General features: G+C 39.5%; 1 protein-coding gene across 50 annotated transcripts in view; it reads left to right on the forward strand.

The window, feature by feature from the left end:
* The window catches only part of ANK2 (ankyrin 2), a 356900-nt gene that overhangs the window by 268597 nt on the left and 64000 nt on the right, over positions 1-24303 (forward strand). For 26 of the 50 annotated variants that reach the window (XM_068682024.1, XM_068682027.1, XM_068682022.1 and 23 more), the window contains 9 exons: positions 95-193; positions 701-799; positions 2154-2351; positions 3816-3914; positions 4021-4119; positions 6230-6328; positions 8823-8921; positions 14323-14395; positions 15896-15976. In XM_068682024.1, the coding sequence (XP_068538125.1) occupies positions 95-193; positions 701-799; positions 2154-2351; positions 3816-3914; positions 4021-4119; positions 6230-6328; positions 8823-8921; positions 14323-14395; positions 15896-15976 (946 nt within the window). The remainder of the gene's footprint in view (positions 1-94; positions 194-700; positions 800-2153; positions 2352-3815; positions 3915-4020; positions 4120-6229; positions 6329-8822; positions 8922-14322; positions 14396-15895; positions 15977-24303) is intronic. The other 24 variants (XM_068682017.1, XM_068682025.1, XM_068682019.1 and 21 more) reach the window with 3 other exon arrangements.

Consider the following 24303-nt stretch of genomic DNA (forward strand, 5'->3'; position numbering starts at 1 on the left):
AAGAACTACTAGTTTAGTGACGTGGTTCTTGAAAGGGAGATGTCAATGTGGTTTTTAACACAAGCACTTTCTTCTGTCTCCCGAAATTTTTCAGAAGGGATTCACACCCTTACATGTGGCGGCCAAATATGGAAGCCTGGAAGTGGCGAAACTCCTCCTGCAGCGTCGCGCCTCTCCCGATTCGGCTGGCAAGGTACTCACCAGCAAGAGGAAACAACAATCAGCAGTGGTTTGGATTCTTACTTAGGGTCCAACTGTGTGAAACATGCATACGGAGGAAGCCTGCAGCTGCTTTCAGATGGTCGTGTTAGCTTTATTAAGATCACATTCTCCCGAGGCTGATGATTATGGGCATTAGCTTTGGAGGCAGTGCTGCTGCCCATTGGGTTTCGGTTCCTCACAGGAGGGCACGCTGTGCACGGCTGGGAGAACAAACGTGTTTCTGTGGCTCAAGAAACACCGATGCCACCAGGCTGTCTAAACTGTAAAAATCCTAATTAAAAAAAACAACACGGGGGCGAGGCCAGTTTTCCCTGTGCTGCGGGAACGGGTTCTCTGAGGGCTGCTCGTGTTCACCCTCAGCTGCTTCTCCCCCATATCGTACAGCCTAGCCCACTGCCTGTGGTTTCTGGTCACCATTGCTAACGTTAACCCCCCCGCCGCCCCACGCCCCGCTAACGCTCGCTAACCGCCCTTACAGAACGGCCTCACGCCCCTCCACGTGGCGGCCCATTACGACAACCAGAAGGTGGCTCTGCTGCTGCTGGAGAAGGGCGCCTCGCCCCACGCGACCGCCAAGGTGAGCTCCGGCCGCCCAAACAGCCACCCCGATGGCCACCAGCCTCCATCCTCCCTTCCCTCCTTCCCAACGCTTTTCCCCATCCTCTGTGGAAAGCTGGAGGCGGTACCAGGTGTCATCGGGCACGGGGGAAATTGCAGTTCAATGTAAATTTAAAAAAAAACAAACAACAAAAAAAAAACCTCCAAGGGGTGGAGGGCTCACTGCCTGGAGCAGGTTGCCCCAGGGATCCTTGGAGGTGGTCAAAATGTGACTTGGCTGGTCCCTAATTAACCTGGGAGGCTGGCCCTGCTTCCAACTAGATGACTGACACCCTGCCCAAATTGTTCTTCTTCCAGACCTTCCCTGAAAAAGAAGAAATAGATATGTGTATGCATATATACGCCTCTCTCTGCCCATTTTTATATTTGCGAGCTTTAGTCATAGTTGGAACTCACTTTAGGATTGTGTAATATTAGAAACCATGTGTATATTCTGACCACACATAAGCAGAATTCATTCTGGGATTAGGAATTGTGTTATGATATCACTGTGCTAGGCACAGGCTAACAAAAGGAGAGAATAACAAGAGAATTGGTACCGGTTTCAGCATGTTCTACCCTGTATGAGACTGCTTTTTACATGCTGCTAAAAAATAGAGCCAGTCCTTGAAGTGATGATAGGAGAGCTGTTGTTTATGCTGGGAAAGCTTCAGTTGTAGTAGGATAGCTCAGGAAAGCTCCCTTTTAAGAAGACACAGACCAACCGAGAGAACACCTCCAACAGAGACTGTTTGCTCTGAGCCAGAATTTTCCCACTTGGTGCTCTGTAAAGCAACTAAAGGTGGGAAGTTGCCAGAAAATACCATCAGCACCTTTCTCCTTTGCTTGAATGGTTTATTTGATCAGAGAAGCATTCATCCCTATCCCTGTTTCCAACCAGAGTCATGACTGACACGTATCAAAATCCCGTATGCAAACACACCTCTACCCACACGATCCCAAACCACACGTAATGTAATGAAGAGTGTGCACCCATCATTCATCCCAGGGAATGTCACCCATCAGTCAGAGGCGAATATTTATAATATAGGTTATTAAAGATATAGGTGTCAAACTCAGGCTAATTTGGAGGTATTAGGTCCTGTCTGCCTAGCAAGTGCCTGCTTTGTTCCAGTTTGTATGGAGAAAATAACAGCCAGCGACAGCAGCAGAACATCAGGGCAATGTGGGACATGGCTGGCACTGAAAATATAACGGAGTCCCATCTCTAGTGATATGGGGTAACAGGAAATAACCTGGTTCAAAGGTGTCTGACTTCCTAGGCTTACGTGGCTGTTAACTTTGTTCTCATTTTGTTTCCTGACATCTGTTAGAATGGATACACCCCTCTGCACATCGCTGCCAAGAAAAATCAGATGCAGATAGCGACCACTCTACTGAACTACGGGGCTGAGACCAACATTTTGACCAAACAGGGAGTGACCCCACTTCATTTGGCCTCCCAAGAAGGTCACACTGACATGGTGACCTTGCTTTTGGAGAAAGGATCCAATATCCATGTGGCAACAAAGGTAACTCACAACTGGAGATGAAGTACTATGGTGGGAGTACCCACTAAGATACAAAGCACAGCATGAGAATGATGTAGTGTCGTTAGAAATTGTCTGCTTCACTTCCTTATATGTGAATTTGTGAGCCTGCAGAAGTGATGACAGGTGAGTGAACAGTAGACACGTGGAGGGGAAACCAAGGCATGGCAGATATATTGACCAGTTAATTTATATCATGCAATTAATGGCTGTACCGGGTAGCCCACAGGAGGAGCTGCAGCTGTTTGCCACGATTGGAGGAAAATGGTGTAACACCTGGCTCTGGTAGAGGGCTTACAGGAGAAAACGTTTTCTGAGGCATTCAAGAAGGCAGGACTGCAGCATTTTTGTTGTGTTGCAACCTTGCCATCCCTGAGCTGTTTCATATACGCTGCTAGAATTTTACATTAGTTGCAAAAGAGGAGGAATGTAAAATTCAGAGGTTGTGGGCCCATGGGCTGATTTAATAACGTATAACAGAAACCTGAGAGCTACAGTCCAAAAGAATTTAGTGCTCATGCCAGCAAAGGCTCTTTTCCTCATATATTTTACCCTTCAGCCTTCCTTCTGAGTGGAAGAAATTGGCAGCCTCTGGCAAATAACAAAACAACAGTATCAGTGGAGTAGTGAGTAGAAAATAATGCTCTGGAGGACCTTTCCAGTCTTTTGGATTTTCTATGGTTTTACATGATGAGCCCTATAAAGAAAATGAGCTGGCTCCTCAAAAACCTATTACTGTAGGTCTTTATAGGTCACCAGATTTATCCATGCACATATATATAAATCTTGCACACGTGAGGTCAGAAAGCTGCAGCTTTTGTTTGTACAATTCAATATGGAAGGCTCAAGTCTCATTACCTGGAATTAGGGTAATATGCTATATAACCAATTAAAAACAAGGCAGTTTTCATTTCTCTTTCAAAATTTGTTCTCTTCCTTGTTCATGGGCGAGCACTGTTTGCGTGATCACAGAGAGCTTTTAGTCAAAGTTGCATCCTTGGTGTCTTTGAATGGGATCTATTTTTGGAGTTCCTTTCTTCATTCTGACTTGTGCCTGCAGTTGTCAAGGTTCCCTTTCCCGTCTGAGGAGTGGGAAGCCCAATGAGTGTGCTTCCTGCCCTAATTTATTAATGGGCTTCTCCATTAATAACAGCTTCTCCGGTGACATTATTGTATAAAATATGAATGTGATCCCTGATTCCTGAAACATTGACGCTGTGGTTCTGGTGATGTAATTGCTGTGGAGCTGTTTGTCAGCCGGAACAGAAGAAACATCAACTCTACTTTGTTAAAAAAAACACCCACATTTCTAGGCTATAGCTAGGGTCTGGTTTCCTTTTTTTTTTTTTTTAAAGATGCAAAAGTGAGAAAGGCTCGATTTCTCGTGTAAAGAAGATTTTATTTTTACCCCTATTTATTTATTTATTTTATATATTCTATCTCCAGACCGGGCTGACATCCTTACACCTTGCAGCTCAAGAGGATAAAGTGAATGTTGCTGAAATACTCACAAAACATGGTGCAAACCAGGATGCTCAGACAAAGGTAAATCATGGAGTGACTACTGTCTCCAGTGTGCCAAGGGGTGCTATCGTTGTAAAGGAATGTTCCACTGAGCTTGCAGTTTTATTTCCTTGTTCTCTTGTTGTAGCTCGGTTACACACCTTTGATCGTGGCATGTCACTATGGAAACATCAAAATGGTGAATTTTCTTCTCAAGCAGGGAGCAAATGTCAATGCTAAAACAAAGGTAAAGAATATTTCATTGCTTTCTTTTGCTCTTTATTATGAAGTTATCAACCAAGCGCTGCTGATACACACCACTAGGTGCCTTTCTCACTATGAAACTACAGTTATTGGGTGGTAGGTGTCCATATCTCCTGATTTGTGGCTGTATTGGAATGCATTCTGTCTGCTACATCTCCTTGTGTAGTGTTCACAAAAGAAAAGTCAAGTAACTCTTTGGGTGTGTGTAAGGGGTTATTTTTTTGGTGCTGGTGTTTTTTTGTTTTATTCTCATATGCAACTAACAAATGCAAGCTTGTTTCTGATCGCATTCACACATGGTTTACACCAGTGTAATACCTGTGTGTTGCCAAACTGATAAATAACAATTCAAATACTGTGAGGGTGATGCCAGATTCTCTCCAGTCTGTCGGGAGAAGAGTGGGAAGAATTGTCAATCAAAGCATGGGTGGCATGACTTTGGGAAAGGAAGCAGCAGCAGTGGGAGAATGCAGCTTCCTGGCAACATTTTGTTTTGTTTAAAGACGGAGCTGGGTCTCCTGTTATTGAACAGTTCTACTGAAGTGGACCAAATTGCCAGACTGAATGTCTAATGACTAACTTCAGCAATTCCTTTAAACATAGACCGGTGTGCCTAGCAAACAAATGTGATGCCTTTTGTAGCCAGATGTGCATATCTCCAGAGTATATAAAAAACCAGACTTTCTGGTGACTGTGAAATATTCAAGCTGAGGTATTTAGAAGCTAACTAAAGGGGCATACATACTTGTATCTTTAGTATTAGGTCCCACTCAATGTGTACGGGGGCACTGGAACAAATTCTGATACTAGTTCCTCCAGGTATTTCACTAATTTAGAGTAATTTCATTAAAGTCAGTGAGTTTATATGACAGTAAGGGGCAGGGCTTCTCCAAAATCTCATGTCAAGGGACCAATAAGAATATGGGCAGGCTGTCAACCAGTACTGTGCACTTGGTTTAAAGAGCAAATCAATCCTGGCTGGATTCCGGGTAGGCATGTTGAAGTATAAGTAAGCTCTCGTGCCTGCAGGATGTTTTATGCCATCTCCAGTGAAAAATAGTATTACTGAACTCTGTTTTTAAAGGACTGCGCTGATATTTAAGTTAAGATAGTAACAATACTTTGCACTACAACCTACAGTAAGATCCTCCTTTGATTTCTTAGTAGTCCATGTGTGCATTACTGTACATTTAAGAACTGTAACAGTTCTAAGCTATCGCTGTTTAATTAGTTGTACATAGCATTACTTGCATCTGTTGAGTTGCGAAAGAGATGATTCTCAGAGTTTGTTCAGGGCTTGCCCTCAGGTTTTACCTGTATAGTGACATCAACTTGGTATTTTCTCCCAGTTTATTTTCTGCTTGCTTTCAAACCAATTGCAAATCATTTTGTAAATGAATTGCCTGACTGGACTTACATAATACCATCTCAGATCAACTAGCCAAAGTACACTTTGGCTGTGTTTCTGTATTGTGTAACAACAGAATTGAATCACTGGAGCAGATAAACATATACAGTTAAGCATGTTTGTTCATACAGACATTGTGTACATGTTTTTCAGTGTAATTATGGCTTGACCAGGCCTTTTTGAAGTGAAAGTAAAGCTAAAATGATTGACACTTTTAACAGGTATATATTGTTAGTCTTTTTAAAAGCAAATGACATGAAATCACTGCTGTTAAAAAATTACATATTCTTAAATTGTATCAAATATTTTAAAGGCAAATCTTAAGGCTTCTATGGAAAGCAAAGAGGCAAGAGAAGGAGAAAAATTCTCTGCTCCAGCTATGATTCTGTGTTTTTAGCATACCACTTCAATTTGCTGTTCCTCGCTGTTCCTATCCAGAAATTGGCTTTTATTGTGTGATGTAAGATGATAGATGAATAAAAATATTTTCTTTAAGTTTTCATTAATCTGGGGAAAGAATGTTATTATTACTGTAGATTTATCATCTTTGTGTCAGTTGATGGCCTGATTTCTTTTTGAAACGTCTCAAAAGGAGCAGAATTAAGCAAACCAAAGTGTCTAATCTAATTGCTGCTGGTTGTTGTTGTTCTTCGTTTGCTTTTATGGTGACCACTGTGGACAACAGAATGGGTACACCCCTCTTCACCAAGCTGCTCAGCAAGGCCACACTCACATCATCAATGTTCTTCTCCAACACGGGGCCAAGCCCAATGCCATCACCACTGTAAGTCTTTGAAGTGTCTGTGGAATATGTTTCCCTAGATAGTTCTTTCCTTTCCTTTCTTAATGCTTAATAGCAAGTCTTTGTTTTGGTGAGCGTATTCCTCAGACAGCTGGTTGTCAGATGTGTAAATGTAACTTCCTCTCCTTTTCCTTACACTCTTAAGGTAGTTCAGATATAACTTAGTGTGCATTAAGCTGTATATGACGTGAAGAAACTGATTTCTGAGCTGTTGGTATCTTGAGAATTGGTATCTTGAGAAATATTTTTCCATAAAAAATAAGCGGAAATCTGAACCTGGGTTTCTTGGAAGATTTGAATCCAGATTGCTGTCCCTCTACCTACTGGTTCTCTGTTTTAGGTTCTTACTAAGTTCATGGATGTTAATACCTCTTCAAAGACCATGAGTAACCTCTTGTACAGCTCCTTTTCCATGGTCAGCTGGGAATGCAACTGTTCTATTTCATGTTGATGGTGTTGTTAGTCACCTCTACTTGGGAAATCTTTAAAATGTAGCCAGAAAGTCCAAAACCTGTGGTCATTCCCAAAGTTGCTCCAGCTACCATGTATTATGTGTATTGTGCATGCCTAGACTGGCACTGGGGGGGACCTGTTTGGTCCTGGGACAGTCACATGGGATAATCTTCTGTGAAGTTAGCTAAGATAGCAGTTTATGTGCCATGACCCAAGACACCAGTATCCAAACCATGCATCCAAGATACCAGCATATGTGTATCATCAACAGGAAATCTTTAGTCAGCTTCTGGGCCTGAAGGTTCTGCTGGACACATTCAGCCAAAGGTTTCTTTACTTGAATTCAGTCCTCAAGTTGGGTCTGTCATGCCAACGCTTACCCAAACCCAAGCAGAGTCTCAGGAACGTGTCTGCACTGCACGGTTTGCATGCTTTTTAAGATTCTAACTCTGTTCTTGTCCATATATTGCAACCTTTGGGTTGACGTAAGAGAATTTCAACATGAGACAGCTGACCTGGGGTTATGGGAGTGGGATATGGGCAGTTAATGTGCAAGTGACAGTAACAATCACACTATTTGTGCTGTAAAGACGCTTATCTATTCATTTTGTGGTGCTAATCCACAAACCTTGCATTGCTTCAGGGCTGCTGAGCTAGGCTAATGCGGAAGAACTGAAATGATGGGTAACTAAAGCTGATACTGAAGGAAGAGAAACCCTCAGGCCGACACCCTGCGCATAGTGCAGTGGTATACGTGAGAAACCAATACAGTGTGAAGAGCTATACGGTGGCTTTCCACGATTCCCCTAGTAGGCTAGCATGTTGTTCTTCAGTTCAGTGCAAAGCGATGTCAAAACAGTTCAGTGTGCAGCTCTTTATGGAGAGGCATGGACTATGTCCCTCTGCCCCCTCCCCAAGCTGAGTGGCGCAGGGTCCACGGCCTGCCACATCGCAGAGAAAGAGCCAGGTCACTCAGAACAGGCTGCCAGTCCCGTCAGGCAGTTCTGCAGGAACTCCCTCAAAAGAGTTATGGACGATTTAGCAAGTTTCTGATACTTATTTTTATTTTTTTTCATGAAAAGGTTCATTAATTTTGCCTCCTGTTGTGGCTGGCCTTATGCTACAATGGAAGAGCTCCTCGAAATAAATTGCCACGGACGCTATTTTGAGGCAGTTTGAGTGGAATTTCAAATGCAGTGAGACAGATGGCAATCTTAATTACTGTTCATTTAAAATGAAAGGTTACAATCTATGTTCATAAAATTGAATTAATAGTGCTTATCTCCCAATCTATTTTAATGTTCCAGGTGATAAACTGGAGATAAATATGCCTAAACAATTACTAAATTATCGTTGTAATATGCATTTCCCGAATGGCACATCTCTATATCATGGTCATTTAAACTGCAAGTAAATGTATTTACATGGAAAATAGTTGCCAACACCCAAGCCTCATATAGGCTTGTTTTTGTGTTTGTTACCATCAGCAGCTTTTGTGTACTTTTTGCACATACATTTTTGTTGTAAGGAGGAATTAAAGTGCATGTGGAGAATATAGCTGTAATCTTGTATTCCTCAGAGAGGAGTTGCACCAGATAAAGATCTCACAGTTTCAACTGGAATTGAAACTGTAAGATTTAAAAATACGTTTTAAAGAAGAATGTGTTTAATATAAGTCAGTTTATGCAAAATGAAGCATGAACTTCTGCAGACGAGACAGTCTGTGTAGTGGAATTTGACTACCGAAGGGTTAAAGCATACAGCACTTTTTTTTTTTTTTAATTTAGAATAGCAGGCAGATGTAAGTGTGTTGTGTTACCATGGTAATCAGAGCTATAGTCTTAAAGAAGTTACAAAGACAGAGTCAGATGTAACGGTAAAAAAACAGTGATTTTCCTAGGCTGCGCCTTGTTTTGGATGGAAATGCTGGCTCATGCAGTGTTGAGAGTGATCTCATTGGTTCACATCACAATCCTCCCTCTCATTTCTCTCTCTCTCTCCTCTTCTCTCTTTTTCTCTCCAGAATGGTAACACTGCCTTAGCTATTGCTAGGCGTCTGGGATATATCTCAGTGGTCGATACGCTGAAGGTTGTAACGGAGGAGATTACTACCACCACAACTGTGAGTTGCAGCTGCATTAAAATGTTTTTCTTCTTTATTCAGAATGTTGTCTTGCTTTTCTTCCCTCAGATTCCCCATGTACCTCTTCTTACTTTCTAGTTTAAGCCCCCCTTTTCTGTTAGGTTTTTGCAAAAGTGCTTTCAAAATACCTTTTTAGCATGTAGAAGTGTGTGCAATACATCAGGTTTTATTGATCCAGTTAACAAATTTTATGTGCATACAGAGGGAAAAACAACTACTGAGGGGCAGAGTAAAACTTTTTGTCTGGAGATGGGTCTGAGCCACAAATCCAAACTTCCCAGAAGTTTGGGAGTTGTTGTATAGATCCTGCCCTGCTTCTCTATTTGTCTTTTTACCTCTCCCCTTCAGTCTCTTCTTACATTTCCACATTTCTTTTAACACCTGCTGGGGCTCAACCATTGCAGCGCACCACAGCAGGCTTCTTAGCATTTGGACTCTACCAGCTGTGGACTGGTGCCAAGCTTAATGATGCTCACTAGATGGCTCTGAATCGCATCAATCGTTTTTTTCACTCAAGGCACTTTCAGTTCAAATGGATCCTGTTTTTGCAAAATACGGAAGAATTTTTCCTTATGTGTTCAGTCCTCTCACTCTTGGTAATCTGTGTTTTTCAGGGTTTGTGACTAGTAGATGCTGTCCATCAGCAAGGTGGTACTGTTGCTTTAAGCCAGGAAAAAACATGTATTTTGACAAACTGAGAGGGGAAGGCTTTCTCTGCTTGTAATTTTACCTCCCATCTACAACTTTTTTTTAGAAGTTAGGAAGGGACAACATCAAAAATAGCGCATCATTTAAGAAATCAATTTTACTATATATTTCCATTACTGCATTTTATCTTGGAACCTTGTTGTAGGATCCTGCTTTTTTTTTATTTTTTATTTTTTAAATGCAAGTAAGATCAGAAGTCTAGAAAACATATCAGATCTAGATGTCATTTAGGAGCTCACAGACTGCTTAATAGATGCCACTATTCAATTAGGGAGGGGGCTAGGGGAAGGCAAAGGAATGCACTCTTGTTTAAAGAAATGGGAAAATTTGATTTTGCTGCATGCTGACGGCAAGTCTCCTTGTTATTAACTGAGGAAGATGGAATAAAAGTAGCATGGCATAGGGTTACAAACAGAGTGAGCCATAATTTATTAAAGACCTGCAAAAATCAGACTGAGTCAGGTTTGGACAAGGAATTCCAACATAATTCCAGAAGTCTCTTCGTAAGGACTGTAGATTTTTGTTGATACTTCTTTCACGTTCTGATTTGACCATCTAGCACATCACACACACACAAGCATAAGCACATACATATCTAGAGATTTAAAAAAATATAAAAGCTAGATAATTTTTTTCAAGAAACATTAGCTCTATTTTCTATAGCATGCATATTTTTTTTTATTCTCAGATGACACCTTTGCTGTTCTTAGTCTATTCTTTGCTGTGTCCTGTCACCCTTTTTCTATTCTGGCCTGACATAAGTTGTAACTTCCTTTCTATCATACATTGCACAGCACTGTAGAGCCTTGTACCTTGTCATATATACATATAGTATGTTTTGTAATAATAAGGATCCAACTGTGAAAAGACACCTCTGAGTTACTTACTTTGGATAAATGTTTCTTTAAACTTTGAGAGTAGTGGCCTTTTCAACCAGATACCAGATGCTTGAGGTTTAGGGCTGAATCAAACGCTGAAACTTACTTGCATAGCTGAACTCTGATACTTGCATATGAGAGAAATCTGAAATATTGCACTGTGTCTGTGTACAAACCACTATTTTTAAAAGCCAGGTGGGAACCCTCAGTGAACTCAGCAGATTTTTCAGATGTGAATTTGTCTGAATCTTTTACCTTAGGGATATACAGAATGTAAACCTCTGTTGTTGTTGTTGTTGATGATGGTGGTTACTGTTGATTAAACACAATTTTGAACAAGTGCTAAAAAGGAAGGATAAATAGCAGGCACTCACAGGCACTCCCTGCAATAAAGTTCTCCAAATGATGAGGTTGGTATTGCCAAACCAGCATTTAGCAGTGCAAAAAGGTACTGTCACCATAGCTACTTCATTCTCTGAGGTTGTAGCAGAGTGATGCATGGAGGATGTTAGAGAGGCTGATGCTTTATTAATATTCAAGTCACTGCCATTTGAGATGAGGAAAAAATCTCCAGTGCCAAAGCCTTTGGTCTAACTTTGAACAAATTTTCCTCTTATTTTTACAAGTTTAGTTGTTAGTGAAGCCACATGAATATAAAGCAATAGAGTAAGGTGCACATATTTTCACTCTGTTTAGAGATGAAATGGAAGCAAAACAGAATAAGGCAGACTTTCAAAGGTTTACTGTGCAATAGAGTTTGGGGTTATTTATACAAATAGGCATAGTCTTCTTTTAGACAAATTAATGCATGAGGAGCCTTGTGATTTTTTTATGCTGTACTGCTGTTGAGTAAGCAATTGCTGAACATGCATGCAGGTTTATATAAATCCATCTGAATTATTCTGTGTGAACACATGAAATTCTGGCCCTGCAAAGGAAGTTTTCAATACAGAAGCTTGAAGTGAAGTCCAGAATAGAGTTCTCAGTGGCCCTAAACAATAGTGAGTGGGCCATTCATGGAACTGGATAAGGATTTCAGATTTTGTATTTGTCATTTTTAATGTGCCTATCAATTAAAAAATATAAAAATATTTTTGTTGAAAATAACAACAACGAAACAATTCCCAGCTTCTGTTGGGAATTGATGTAGCATTAATAACTCTTACTGAGTTCAGTGTTCTAGAGATGATATTACAGAGTTTTTCTTCTGAAATACAGTCACACACGCACACACACATTGATTCATTTTTCCAAACTGTGTTTCAGTTGTTAAATTATGTAAAAGTTTTTTTATACTGCAGGGAAAATCAGGAAATAAATACAGTATCATTACTTCTTTGTAATTAAATAATAGTGCCTGAGGTTGTTACTATCCAGGAGCAGTACAAATCTAATTTATGAATAAATTGATGCTGTGATTAATTAACCTTATGTACTAGGGTATGCAGATCTAAGTGAATGCCAAGACAATACACAAAATACCTGACAGGCAGGGGGGAAGATGCTCTATACCTGTAGCTTGTGGATCCATGTGTTGTAGCATCCTTTCACTTCTCTGTTCTTCTAATCCAATGGGTTTTGTACATAAGCCAAACCAGGGAAACAAGTTTTCTTAAATAGATTTTGTTAATACAACAAACATGCAAAAACTAGCATCTGTGACTCCTAGGCAGTCCACTTCTTTCCCCTTTCTTCAGAACTTGATCATCTCCTTCTGCCTTTGTTTTCCTGACTTTTCTGCTATTTTACCTGGGGGACCTACAAACTGGCAATAGCAAAGCTGTGTTAAAATTTGTGTAAATATTATTATAATGGCAATTAGGATGCCAGTAAATTGGTACTCATGTACACTTCGGTATTTCACTTGAAAAATGCACAGCCCCCCCTTCACTTGGGTTTATTTCTTTAGCATGGTGCCAGTGATATTTTATTATTATTATTATTTAGTGTAGGATGCATTTGTTAACTCATTGCTGTATTGCTGAAGAGACAAGGTCAATGTCACCTGAACAACAGCAGCTCTCCATCTGTCACAGCTGGCTTTGCCACCCTACTGCAGTTGTGTCTGCGAAAAGCTGTAGGCATGCAGGGCGAAAAGTCAAACATATTGGTGGAGGCATTCAGGGAATAGAAACGATTTTTTTCAACACAGCACATGTGTTACGAAAAGCACTGCAGCAGAAACAACTGATTTCCTGAATCATGGTTAAAAGTAAGTTTAGGGGGCCTAATTGGGATTACCATTTGAAACAAATGTCATTGTCCTTTCCCTGTACCTCAGGAGAATTGGGAACTGCTGTCACAGTTAAATAAATCTTCAAAACTGTAAAGCAGGCTCTTTAAGCAAATTTCCAAAGTAATTACTCTATTGGTAACTTTGTTAGCTTTGAAAATGCAGTATCTTAGAATTATCAAGAGTGCCATCTTTGTCAGTTTGTTAGAAAAGGAGAAATATGAGGCAGAGTCTGGAAAATACCTGGTAGGTTTTGTGCGATGGTGACAGCTATTGACTTGGCTGCTTGATATCAATGGGCATTTTCCCAAAATCACGTTGCGTAAAGTCCTGGGGGTTTGGCTGACATTAATTAGCACTGGGATTGTACGCTCTTTCACTGCTTCTGCGTACAATGTTAATTTATGCTTGATAGATACCATCCACAATGGGGAGCTATGTACTACCTCAGTGGGAGTTTCACACCACCCGGTTCCCCTCCACGCCAGAGGGGCACATCTGCTGCCACGTGCCTCGAGCAGTGATGAGTTCACTCCCCTCCACAGCTCCTCAGTTCAGCTGACTGTACAGAGCTGGGTGGAGCCAGGGAAATATTTATTTTTCGGTTGTGACTAATGCTGTTCTGATCACTGCTCTTGTTTTAAGTCCTTGACATTTTGTCTTTTGTATTGGAACACAGAAGAGCTTACTTCAGACAGCTTTCTCACACCTTGCACTTCTCGCAGCTTCTCTCATCGTGTTCTTTCTCTACTTTTCTGATGTCTGTCTTGATGCTAAAAGGATATCCTCCATTCTTAATTCAGCACCCCTAGGCATCTCGTGTTTCCTCCTTAATTATGCAGATAAAGTCACATATAAGAAAATCTTCTAGCGTTCTCCTGCTCTGTGCTCTTGCACTTAGTGTCTTTTGAGCATGTACTTGGTCCCTGTACTACAAAATCAGAATCTCCAAATAGCATTGTTCTGATGTATATGTGATTTGGGGGAATACACATGATTTATTAAAGGGATATAATTAATATGCAGTGTAGGCAGTTCTGGGGGGAGTGGAGGAGAAAGAAATGTTTCAAGTGATCTGTGTAGATCCTTCACATCTTTTTTTAGTTTAAAAATTTCACATCATTCATAACTTCATTTCCAAATGCTTTACGATTTAATAATTTCCATATGCCACATGCAACTCTGTGAATCTCTTCTGTAGACATTACCTAATTCATTTTAAAATCATCTTGGAAACACTGAACCGAATTGTTCTGCATGCACCATTTATAAATAAATTTGCTATGAACTTGCTTTTCTTTCCTTTTTTTTTCCCTTCTGACCAGCTCATTATCTTTGTGCGTGTGTTGTATTACTTCTCTGCCAGAGTAAATGTCACCTTATACAGCACTGAGAACAGGAGCTTCTGAAGTAATGTTAAACAATATAGTTAGGGGAAGGGGAATCACATTATGAAATGTCTCAACAGATCCTCCCTTCTGCTGCTGTTGAAAATACTCTGTTATAAACTTGCTGCCTCTTTTGTTGTTTAATTTGAGGATTGATGATTCTGTCTTTGCAGACTGTAACAGAGAAACACAAGCTAAATGTACCTGAAACAATGACCGAGGTCCTGGATGTTTCAGATGAAGAAGGTGAGCAACTTTAAGTTCCTATTCCATATCACCTATGCCACCTGTAACAGAGGTTTAGGATAGCTGCTTCCGTACATCTTCGTTTTACAGTGCTTGAAATGATGATCTGTGTAATAGCATTTTTTAATGATGTAATCATTATGACATTTGAATAAGTATGCCAAAAATTGACCCAAACCAAAATGCAACTTCTTTTTTAGGAAAAAAAGAAAAAATAAAAGCTTACTATCTTATCTGAACCAAATCAGCAAATGCAAACATTTCTCAACTTGACATTTCAAAATTTAAATGTAAAGCAGTCCCAAAGCTGGATTTGACCCTCCCATAAAGATGAATTTGAGCAGTAAAATTTTTGGATCACAGCCACTTATTTCAGATACACATATCTAGGAGTTCTGCTTAATTGGAAACATTCACGTAAGAAGATGCATAAGGTGGAAGGTGAGGACACTGTTCCCTAGAGGGAGTATTTGGCACACACAAATCACAGATGCATACAGCATGACATAAAGTAACAACATGCTAATAACTTTGGCACTTTGGTCCCAGACTTTATTGTGTGCACAGACGAGAGGCATATGTTGTATCGCTTAGCTAAGTCCCAAGAAAATTTCTGTGAACTTTTGTAGGGACTGATAAAGCACTGTGCTTTTAAACAGCACAGAGTTAAGGAAATAGCTTAAAAACATCCCTTTCTAAAAGTTCTTGAATGGCATCTTACAAATTTTAATCACTGGGGCAACAAATATATATACATGTACTTGCAAAAATTTTCTAAGTTCTTTTTGATAATCAGAAGTGTTAATTAATACTACAGCATCTTACATAAGTCATATTTTATGGTTACTATTCTTTTGTATAAATAATTTGTAGAGAGGTTGTAGCTTCAAAAAATCCAAGGGATTTAGGAACACAAATTCTTTTTTTCTTTTTTGCCATTTCTTCCTTTTTTTTTTTTTTTTTTTTTTTTTTTTTTTTTTTTTTTTTTTTTTTTTACAAAGAACACAAATGCACTTGTGGTTTTAAATTGTTCTGGAAGTTACTCACATTCATATTCCTAAACTGCTTGTATTACTTTGCGAATTACACTGATAAATGAGTTACACTTGAGAAAATACTGTGTTTAGGCTCCAGATACTATTTTTTTTAAATGCTTGCAAAGCTGCAAGTCAAAGCAAACAAGTGTTTGTTTGTTTTATTTATTTTATATTCAAAAGAAGCTATTTTCTGCTGCAAAATGATCACTTAAGTTCTTCGTGTCAGGCTTGTTAATGCTGTATTTTCTCTGTTTGAAGAACATCCAAATACTTGTATAATTATGATGACAAAAGACCTTTATATTACCTGTAGCCTTATGTTCATTTTGTTTCATTTTCCCCTATTCTCGTGAACTACTGTTTAGCCATCTTTAAATCTGCAAAGCATAGTATGTTTATCTGCTTCTACAGGATTAATATTTAGGGTATTTCTTTTTCTCAAATCAATTTGTATGCTGAACAGCCTTTAAACACTCTGATGATGAACGCTTCAGTGATGGGGAAGTATATAGTTGCAGAGGTGCTGTTAGCAGAAATTCATGGAGTAAGATTTACAAACTTTCTCTCTTTGTTTAACTTGGTTTGTTTGTTTTATTTTTGTGCTGAAGCAACACAAATTTGCTTAAGCTGGGTGCCTAACACTGCTTTTTTTCGTTACTTATAAAGTGTGGCTGGGCTTGTGTGTCCTGAAAGGTGGGAGGAATAAGGGAAGGCAGAAAATCCAAGATCTGTTACCTGTATCTCTAATTAGTTGGCAGAATTTACCGTGGCCATCCAGCATGACTAATGCTCTCCGGTGCATTGAATTAACATTCTCTGCTTCCTGTTACCATCTGACACCTCCTGTTTGTCAATAGCCAGCCAATATGATACAGGTACTCGGGCACGTTGCCTCTCGGGGCTGCACTGAGCACTCACACCAGCAGTGCCTCTGTCTGTGATCCTGCTGCAGGTTGCTAAGCAGGTTGGCCACAATTAAAGCACCTCATGCCATTGTCCTTGTGAAAACAGCTTCTAGAGGCAAAATATTGAGGATGTTGAAAAAATGGCTAATGTGGATGGTAGTTATTAGAGGAACATGAAGTAGCTGGGGGCAGAAAGAGTGGAGAACTTTTTAATAAAGAAGATGAACCTTTAGTGATTGTGTAGTCTTTATAAGTGGCTTGCAATAAATTTTCTCTAATACTATGTTCTTGGCAGCTTTGAAGTGACATAGTATGTTCTGAAATAAATTAATGTGACATGGTAAACCTGCCAGCTGTAAGCATATAATGATAAAGTTGAACACAACAAAACTACTGGAGCAAATAAATACTTGATTGAGGTTCCATGGTGGAGCCTGTTCATCCCTGGTGGTTAAGTATTTTACATTTTGCCTGGAAAACAGTTATCTTGCATAATTAGTATACTGTTACAATAATAATACAGTATTCTTACTCCTAAAATCCAGTCTTGGCAGTATAAAGTAAAGGGCCGTATTGTCTGTCAAATATTTTGGCTTGGTATGTAAGTAATTCTTTAATTTTCATGCTTAGCACTAGCATTATTTAGAATTCTTTACTTTTTAGCATACCTTAAAAATCCTACTTCATCTGCTCAAGGCTTATTACGTGGGTCTAAATATGTGAGATACTCTGTGGCATTAATGAGCCTTTCCTGCTCTGTGACTGTGCAGTTTTATTTAGCAGTTTATTTATATACCACATAAATACACACATGCACGTGTGTTTCTTACTGCTGCTTTCTTTGCTTGTAGTACTGCCAACCATGAGGAGTGTTTAAGGATAGTCATACATTGTTAAATCAGTGTTCGGAAGGTAATGGTCTGATATTGGGGAAAAAAAAAAAGGTTAATAATGTGCTGCTCAGGATTACACTAGATTCCCACAGGCATAGATGTTAAGTGATGTGATTCCTGTAATACATATCCAAGCCAGCAGAAATGCCTTGTGTGCACACAGTTGAGCTATAAAAATGTGCATTTTTAAGCATCGTATCTGATTTTGCCATTTGTTTGTACTGTGACAAGTTTTAGTTCTGTTAAAGCTGCTGCCACGAAAGAAGCAATTTGCACTTGAGGTGTCCTTGCAGCAGAAATGGGCAAGTACTGCAGAGTAGCTTTTAAAATTTGAGTGAAATCTACAGAATTAGAGAAGTTAAGCACAGGCAAATGTTTGTGCTAGGACTAAGCCAGTGCAGACACACTACGAAATCTAGACTATTTTTTTCTCTCATATGTTAATATCATATTGAGGAATATGTTGCTGTTCATCTCTTCTCATCTCTTATATTATTTTTGTGGCTAAAGAACTGTACAGACTGCTGCTGATTTACCTTTGCGAATCCCATCTGAGACAGAACAGTAAGTGTAGCTCTGTACAGACCGGTCAGTAAGGCAGGTTATCAAAGAGCTCTCACTTATGTCTGTTTGCACCTCTATCTGCAACTGTTTTCAACCCATTTACCTTTTATAAGGCTTCACTGTCTCTCTGAGAACAAGTTTTGGCTGCTGCAAGTTGTCATGGGTCTAAACCACACGTTTCCGTATCCTGCATTATGTCAGCACAAACGTTGCACCATGTGGTGAACCAGCCCTGAGAACTAATGTATCCAAAAATGAACCAACCTTTGTTTGTTTTTACAAGCTGTTTCTCAGCCAGACTACTTTTGCAGGCAGAAGGGAATAGGAAAGGTGAAGTAGAAGGTGAGACACCATGGTAGTGACAACATGCCCCTCAGGTGGCTGTCATAAAGGTCAGGTCACACTGCACAGCCATTAATGCTGACACTTTCATTGCAAAGAAGGGTTAGACAAAAGTCAAGCAAACTGTCATGTGCCAGTAGTCAATGGAGTCTCAAAAATCAGATGGCATCACAATATCCAAAGAAAAAGCATCCTTATCATGAGAGTGCTTGTCTAAAAGTTGGTAGAGATTCACCCCAGTGCCTGGTTGAAACACAGTTTTGGTTTTGTTTGTTTGTTTGTTTGTTTGTTTGTTTTTTCAGAAATTTGTATTTCTTGAAAAAAATCTAAAGGCCATAAAAGCATCTTAAAAAGAAAGACAGTAGGACATTGAATTTGTTGAAATATTCATAAAAATGGAAAAAGCATCATCTCATGTCCTTAAATAATTAAAAATAAATATATGCTAATACCTATATATGGTACTGCCCCTGGGTCAGATTGTTGCATTTTTCCTCTCACAGAGTTGCTCCTTTTTTTTCCTTTTAGTTGTCAGGCTTGATCAAAATTGTGATACTGCATCATTTAAATGTGTCCATGGTAACAGTGTCTGCATAACAGTGGGGTTTGCTATCCCTTCATGGCTGTGCACCAGTGACAGCGGCATATCTGTATACATTGCACTGCCTAAGGACAACAAAAATGTGATCTTAGATTCTAAAAAAAAAACCAAAAAAACAGTCTGCAGCTAATCCATACCCATTTACGTCAGATTTATGATTTTTAAAAATATCCATTTTATGGATTAAATGTAGACCATTTTTTTTTCATTCTAGACAAAGTGTCAATGAACAGAACTTCCAAAGTTGCTTCTTAAATCTGGTTCAGATACAAATGATCGATGGAATCAGGCCAGAAGTTACTGCTTTGCAGATACACAGTCCTGTAGGGTTCAGGAATTTATTTCTCTACCACTGGTGATTCCTGAGTGACCCTGGCAAAGTCAGTGTAATTGTCTTGGACCAGTTGTTGAGTGGAATAATGATAAGCTGCTTTGCCTGGCCCTTTGGGATCATGGAAGAAAATGCTGCATGCATCTGTCTACCTGTCTTCATAACTGCTTGTCTGGAACTAACAGACTACCTCATTGGTATTAGGAATATTGTTATTATAAAATGATAATGTGCTCTGATGCCCCAAAATATTATTTTGTCAAAGAGAACATTTTCTGTTTGTGGTAACTGCAGTTTGCACATTGATAAAAATACTGAATTCCACAATAGTGGCTCTAACAGCAGGAAACAATGCTAAAATGGAGCAGCAAGTACAGTAATGCTACTGTCATGTGTGAGAAATGAGCAATTAAATCTGGGCAGAATTCATTGATGTTGTACATGCACATCATTCCAATGAAATAGTGGCTTAATTAATGGAAGACTTAAGGAGTAATTTGCCTAATAAAACCTGGAATTTAAAGTTGATGCCAGCAACTGTTCCTGGTAAGAATTCCATAAGGTGCTGTTAGTGCACGCTAAAACACTGTAAATTCAGAATAACACCACTGAATTCATTCACACTCTAAATTAAGCATCTTATAACTAGTGGTATAAAATATACCCAAAGACAGTTGATTTACAGAAGTAAATCAGAAGCTATGTACTGATAATTCAACTGAAAAAGGGAAAGAAACGTGCTCACAAAGAAATAGGAAGTGAGTATTAATTCTTAAAACTTTACTTACGAGAACCTGCACAGAAAATATGCCTATATCAATCCCAATTTTTTAAATTATTTTTTATGTTTTAGATGCCCTAAAAGATTTGTTTTACGGATGGTTTACATTTACAGCTGGATCATTTTAACAAGGTCATCCATGATGATGGGAGTTGGTTCCCTGGAATTACTTTATCTTTCTGCCTGAGCAAAAGGAGGATTTAAAAAAGAAATTCTTAAAAGTGTCAGATATGCCAATGCCACAGCAAATGTGAAGAATGGTAGCCTTTTTTTTTTTTTTCTGTGTTGCGTTAAAGTGAAAGGTTCTCAGTCTAATAGTTAGCTGCTCAATTTTTCTCTTATAGCTTTATTGACATTGTTGCTAGGATCCGTAAAGAAAAAAAATACAACAAAGGCTTACTTGAATTTTTCCACTGAAATCTTTCAGACAGAATATAGCTTTCATTTCTTTTTTTATATCTGGTATTGTCATTACAAAGAAATTAGACCTATTTTTATTGGGATAGAATTTGCTAAAGATTCCTCACTTGTCAACATTTTAGTACTGAAAAATAGGAGATTGTGGGTAGGCTGCAAAAATTTTGGCAAGTTTTAGAGAAACTGATGTTCTTCATTTGCTTCAGTGTTGTTGACAAAAAATAGAATTGACCAGATTAGCAATAATAAATGATGTCAGTGAAATCCGTAGGCATGATCAAAAGTACAAACACGTTTGTTTGTGCACAGAAGGAATAATGCATGCGCATGACCAGGAGACACTACTGTATTTACTTATACATTCTGTCCTAAATGGTTACTTTATGAGCAGTGTTGAGCCTTGCATTATTTCCTGCAGAGATCAAAGTTACATGGGGAGCTACAACAGATTGTTCATTCAAGCAAATCAAATCACATGTTAAAAAGGGGAAATGTATTTTTGACTAGTCATACCCATCTGATCGGAAGATGTCTTCAAAGCTACTGGATGTCATTCCTACTCCTGGATGGTTAAAAAAAAGTATGCTTTTGCATTTGCATTAACCTTAATTAGCTGAAGATTGTCCCAATCAGAGGAATGTTACCCACTCCTTGCACAGCAGGTATTTCGGGCAGTTGTTCCCTCGGGAACAACGTGGCTGTGACTTGTGTGTCCGTATATAACATTTTATAAATCTTATAAAAAGTGCTACATGAAAGAGAGGTACTTGCCATGCGAATTTCGTAAAGGCAAAATTAGTAAGTAATTTGTATCCTTGGTAAGAAGGAAAAGACCATTTCCCCATCGTTTTCGCATGAACAAGTGCAGAATCTTGGTGAAGGTTTGTTCTGAGTCACAGATGTCCGTACAGCTAGAGCAAACTTTCCTTGCTTAGTGCCCCATGTAAGTGTTTCATATTGAGAGGAAATTTCTTATTTCGTAGATAACACTTACCTGATTTAAAGTGAATTCTCTTCTTCCATGGGAATAAAGCACCATTCTGGGGGGGAACAAAAAGCTGAATCAGTTCTCCAGCACCTTCCCCAATGTGTTCTTTTAATGACATTTCCTGCCCAGAAATCTCTGAGGGATCTGCTTTATTGCTCCTCTTGAAGCCATGCAAGGCACTCATTCAAGTCCCAGGCTGCCCGTACATCCCATGGCAGCCCCACCACACCCCGGACTTGTCAGCATGCCAGTTAATATGTGTGACCTTCCAAGGTTTCTGTGGCTTAGAGAGGCAGGAATAGCTTGTCCTGCTCCAGTTCTAGAAAGGTAGTGCTTTTCTTCTTTGTTACCTAGATCCAACTTAGCAGCTTTATAAATAGCACAGCTGTTACCTCTTGCATTTCAGGGAAACTCCTCCTGTGGGGGAGCCATTAAATAGAGGAGCGACTTCAGGGAACTGGAGGTGGCCGAGAGAAGTGTCAGAGAAGCTGTGTTATGCATTTCTGTTGAGATGCTTACATCAGGGCTTACATATTGCAGTAAAAAATCACTCTTACCATAGCTGTCCCTTCTCCATCTGTGACTTCTAAGAAGCAGCACGTATGCGGGGAGCTGTAGACTTATCTGCATGTAGCAGAGAAAACAGTAATTTTGGCAATCTCACACGGCTGTGTCTGGCTTTATAAACATCTCTTAAAGGCAATTTCTGGCAGTTTCTATCACAGCCCTCCTTCTTTCGTTTTTTAACCTTTTCCTACATTTTCTGTATGTTTTGTTAGAAACAGATCCAAAGGAATTCTCCTGCAGAAATTGCCTTAAATAGCAGGAGAGCACTGAGGGAACAGCCCCAGTCACTGCTTCCCCAAAAGAGTTGATGCTCTAGGTGTGTATCCAGAGCGTGGTGGTATAAAATTTAAAGCTGCTTATCTGATCTAGCATTTGCACAGTTCCCTGTGACAGTAAGGAGGATATTATTATTATTATTATTATTATTATTATTATTATTATTATTATTGTAAAATAATAATTGTAAAGAAATAATTTGTAAAGAAATAATATGTGACCAGCATAAATGGAAAAACAAAAGATGGGTGAGAGTCATCATACAACATTGCTGACTTGAGCAAAAATTTGATTAGTTGTGGATTTTTGTGAGCTGGCTGTTTGAGTCTGTTTAATGCAATCTCTGAAAACAGCTCTGTGTAGCTCTTACAGTGACTGGCAATGGTATTTACTCAGCTCCCTAATCTAGGCGAGGAGAAAAACCTCCAGGCAGCTGTATTTTGAAAGGGCTGGTGAAGGGAAGGTTCTCGTTCATGCTGGGTGTGCTTTTTGTGTCCTGCCTGCCTAGCTGTGCTGATAGCTCCTCGTGTTTCATGGTGGCGTGAGGCTCCATCAAGCTGCCTCAGTCGCTGTGGCTGTCGTGCTTCTGAGCCGCTGTGTTTGCACAGCTCAGTACTCCGGTACACATGGATTCACCAGCACAAGAACCTCTGAGCTGTGCTTCGCTGCTTAAAGTAGTTATGCCCTTGGTTGGCTTGGTTAAGACAAAGATTTAAGACCAACAGAGCAACCATTTAATGTAGTTCTCACTTGCCCATTACTGGTTTCTTTAATGGGCCTTCCCCGCCTTAAGCATAGTGTCTAAGTCCTAAAGCTTACTGAATTTTCAGGTTCTGATTCTCAGATTTACTGTCTCTTTTTTCCACCTCTACAGCCTGTTTTCTTCTCTTCTTTCCCTGTCTTTACTCACCTTGGATCCAGTGCTTCAAAGTGTACTAACTGTACAAAACGTATGATTTTGGGAGCGTGGGGTGCTTGCATTTTGTTGCAAGGCATTAGTTTGACCACTGGAAGCAGATTAATGGACTAACTGGATCACTGGTGAGAGTGCAGTGGGACCGTGACACTTTGTGTGTTATGGCAAAGCTGCCCGTTGTATTGGGAACTATTGGCACTCTGCAAAATAAAAATAATAGCAGCAGCAAGTGCAGGAACTCAAATATTTGCCATTTTTCGTTTAATACTAAATATAGATTCCTAGGGTTGGAGATTTTTTGTTTGACTTCTGTTGTTGGAGCGTCCTTTCCAGTAAATCCCCAGTGTTTCTTTTAGAAGAGTCCAGCTGATCGGTATTTCTGTCTGCGTATTTTCCTTCTGTTCATAACTCCCTAAAGGAGACGACATTGTTCAGAAAGTCAGATTTGGACAAAATCTTTAAGAGATATTTGAGAGATGAGCAGTGGCAGGGATGAAAATGGAAATTGGAAAATTTTGCACTGGAAATCTGGTAAGATCAATGTAAAGGGCTATGTGTGTCATGAACTGCTTAGTAAGTGGAGAAAACAGGACTGCCATTACCTTGGTGGGGAATGTGAATGAAGCATTTCCAGCATGATTCAAAGGGGCCATTTCTTGTACCGCTACAAAACTGCCATCCAGTAAAATGTGCTGTATAAAGAAGCTCATGGTCAGCTGAATATGTAATTTCTTCTCAGCAGATAACAAATCTGTGTATGTTTTTGTACAAATTCCAGCACAATGAGTTGGCTGAGATTCAGAAGTAGAGCTGTGTGAGATATTTTAATGACAACACTGAGATATTTTAATGACAACGCAGTGTTACTGGCAGGATGAATGAGTGCTCCTTACACAGACTTAAAATAATTCCCGTTGTATATGTGCAATTGCCCTGCAGACCTGACATTAAGACTCTCGGGTAAGCACGGTTGTACGAAGAGTTATGGGTCTGCACAATTATTTGTATTTATACTTAAACATTTTTTTTTTCACGTACTAGGCCATGCAGGTTTTTTTTAGGAGTTTTGGTTTCATTCAGTGAAGAAGGAAGGGCACAGGGCTTTGTGGGGAGTGATATTAACTTCTGGTTGCCTCACTCAGGACTAGTACACTAGCAAGCAAGCTGCATTACCAACAGATAAATGTTCTGAAGGCATCATGAACAAAGGCTGAGAGAGCTGGCGATGTTTAACCTGAAGAAGAGAAGGCTCCACGGAGACCTTATTGTGGCTTTTCAGTACTTAAGGGG

The sequence above is a fragment of the Anas acuta genome, chromosome 4, assembly GCF_963932015.1.
Source record: "Anas acuta chromosome 4, bAnaAcu1.1, whole genome shotgun sequence".
Taxonomy (NCBI): Eukaryota; Metazoa; Chordata; class Aves; order Anseriformes; family Anatidae; genus Anas; species Anas acuta.